This window comes from Odontesthes bonariensis, chromosome 18 (genome assembly GCF_027942865.1).
Source record: "Odontesthes bonariensis isolate fOdoBon6 chromosome 18, fOdoBon6.hap1, whole genome shotgun sequence".
In the NCBI taxonomy this organism is placed as follows: Eukaryota; Metazoa; Chordata; class Actinopteri; order Atheriniformes; family Atherinopsidae; genus Odontesthes; species Odontesthes bonariensis.
Genome location: NC_134523.1, coordinates 28,579,884 through 28,582,944, shown reverse-complemented (window position 1 = coordinate 28,582,944; position 3,061 = coordinate 28,579,884). Strand labels below are relative to the sequence as shown.

The following is a 3,061-nucleotide window of genomic DNA, read 5'->3' as shown; positions in this document are numbered from 1 at the left end:
CATCTGTCAAAGACACTCTGAGCAGCTTCAGCGGTCATAAACAGCTTCTGTCGTCGTTTTTATCCTAAGAAACATGCGGTGAATCAGAATCAAAATCAGAATCACTTTTATTGCCAGGTATGTGGACTCACACGAGGAATTTGACTCCGGTTACACCTCGCTCTCTTGCAACAAATACAAAAAAAGACATAGAATCAGAATCAGAATCAGAATGCCTTCATTGTCATTATACATGGTACAACGAAATTTAAACCCACAGAAAACAGTGCAAAGAGAGTGCGAATATAAAAATATTAAAAATATATAAGTAATGTAAAAAAAAAAAGGGAAGGGTCTAAGATGCACAGTTTTTTTGTTACGGTAATAAAATAAATAAAATATGGTGTTAGTGGTAATAAATAAATAAGGTGTTAGTAGATTCAAGCATATACAAGGCTAAAGTAGAAAGAAAAGTAGAATAAAAGGTAGAATAAAAGGTAGAATAAAAAACTATGTATATGTAAGAAAAAAATAAAGATAAAATAGGTAAATATATATATACATAAGTATTGAATGAGCTTCTTCTGTGGTGTTGTCCCTCGGGAACGGTGTTACGGTTCCGGGCCTCAGCCCTGACTTTCCTTGGTCACCTCGATGCCCACCCGGCCCCTCTCGGACGCCGTCGGTGGCACTTTGATGTCTGAAAACCCGCTGTCGGCTTTGGCCGGATGCGGGCTCCTGTCGCTCCGCCTGAAGCGGTTCTGCTGGCTGCACATTCTCCTGAAAACGCTGCGGGACGCGGCTGGCGATAGCATCAGCATGACCACGGGCTCCAGGAAGACGTTGCAGGAGCTTGTCAGCATCGCGTAAGGCCGCCATTCCACGTTCGTGCTCAACGCGAAGCCCACAACATGCGAGGCGTTGTAGGGCGCGTAGCACACCACGAACACGGCCAGCGTGGACAGCGCGACGGCCAGGACCCTCCGCTTCCCCGTTGGGCGCAGATTTGAGCGCCACACCAGGGCGACGCAGCGCTGCGTGCAGAAAGACGTGATGATCAGAGGCAGAAGAAACAAGACGACGGCCATCTCCAGGCGCAGAGGCAGCAGCACGCTCAGCTGCGACGCGTTGAAGTGGTCGTAACAAGCCGAGACGTCGTCCTTGATGCCGATGAAGTAAACCCCGCCTTCCGCCACCAGGCTGATGGCGAGGTGCAGTATCACCAGTGCCCACAAGCCGACGCAGAGGAAGCACGACAGCCGCGCGCGGCGGTATCTCTTATAGATGATGGGGAACGCGATGCTGAGGTAGCGCCCCACGGTGACGGCGGTGATGAAGAGGCAGCTGCCGTAGAGCGAGGAGTAGAGGAAGAAGCTGTAGACGGGGCACACGGGCGCCGGCAGCCTCCAGTCCATCAGCACGATCTCCACGAACTTAACAGGCAGCCAGGCCACGAACGCCAGGTTGGCCAGGCACAGGTTGAGGGCGTAGACCACGTTGGGCGTGGCGCCATGTTTGCGGGCCTTGCGTACGTGCACGAAGAGGACGAGCAGGTTGGCGGGGAGGCCCAGCAGGAAGGTGAAGGTGTGCACGAAGAGCACGACGCAGTCCAGCACCGCCAACGCCATCCTCCTGAGAAAGAGTCTGCTAGAACGGGCACACGTCCTCCGGTTTACCCCCGGGCCCGGCGTCCTCCCTCGCATGCAGCATCTTTTCAGAATCCGCGTCCTCACACTCGACTCCGAGACGGGAGAAGAAAAAAAAAAGAGGCGGCGGCCAGAATGTGGGCGCGCAGGGGGCGAGGTGCACGTGACATCACAACCGACGCGCTGATAAGCAAACGCAGCCACTCATGCAAGAAGCCGGGGGCATTTATCCGGCACCAGCCGGCCTTAATCACCCTCTCAAAGGAGGGCAGCAGATAGGTAGCATCTGGGCACTTAAGTGAAATGATTCAGAATAATAGGACGTGTCAGGAAGCACCGTCTAAGTGAGCCGGAGGGCCGGCCTGGAAGGTCATAAATGTGCTGGAGTTGGCAGTCAATGCGGGCGGAGGAGGGGCTGGACTTTGGGAAAGCGTGACTTGGTTTGTGGCCCCCCCGAGTCTTTTATGGCGGGGAAGAGGTGGGCGTGTCACGCTGGAGGCTTCTGGAGAGGAAAACGAAGCAGAAAATAAGTGACCAGTTCAACTCAACTCAACTCAGCTTTATTTATAAAACCCTTTAACACAGCTGTGGCTGAAACAAACTGCTGTACATGAGTAACAACACGAAATATAAGGCATAAAACACAAGAACAATGTAAAAACAATAAAAATAATAAAACAATAACAGAAACGGAGTCTCATGGTTTTTAATTCAACTCAACTCAACTTTATTTATAAAGCCCTTTAACACTAACCTGGTTCTCACGCAGATGGATGTTTCTCATCCATCTGGAATTTTGTCGGTTGCCTAGCTGTTCTCTGCTGTGAGTAGGCGGGGGTTGTATTCAAAAACCTCTCGAACCTGATTGGAGAATTCAACGTGTGTGTCACGTACTACTTCGACCAATCATATCGAAAGCGGACGTGACGCGTTGGAGTGCGACCAGCCTCTCGGTCTGTGGTGGAAAATAAACAAAACACAACAGCAGCGAGCAAAGCAGGAGCTAGCAGCAGCTAATCGTCCGGCAATGGCGGTAAATGCTCCTCTTTTAAAGAATTGATATGTGGTAGTTTAGATAACACCGTCGAAACCACCGAATCGAAGCTGAGTCCATGCTCTTGCATCCGTGCCGCCATTGTTGTTGTCGTACTGTGTTTGACTGTGTTCGTTGTCGCGCTGGATGCTACGTCATACCTGTGAACACCCCGCCCCACGATTGTGATTGGATCTAGGCATAGAGGCGGGCCCGTTTATGGGGTAACCGAAGACTTCGGGCTCAACAAGGCGCGCCCAGACCCTCGTGCGAGCTCACGAAGTGTAACGAAGATGCACGAAGCACGAAGGGTCTGCGTGAGAGCCAGGCTACTTTAACACAGCCTTGGCTGAAACAAAGTGCTGTACATGAGTAACAACACAAAATACAAGGCATAAAACAT

The 3,061-nt window shown here is 51.0% G+C and overlaps 1 protein-coding gene across 1 annotated transcript; it reads right to left on the bottom strand.

Annotated features, from left to right (window-relative positions):
- Window positions 1–605: 605 nt before the first annotated feature.
- On the bottom strand, window positions 606–1,607 carry LOC142367383 (free fatty acid receptor 3). The gene has a single exon (XM_075449347.1). It carries the CDS (start codon window positions 1,605–1,607, stop codon window positions 606–608), a length of 1,002 nt encoding a protein of 333 aa, XP_075305462.1.
- Between the last annotated feature and the right edge of the window lie 1,454 nt (window positions 1,608–3,061).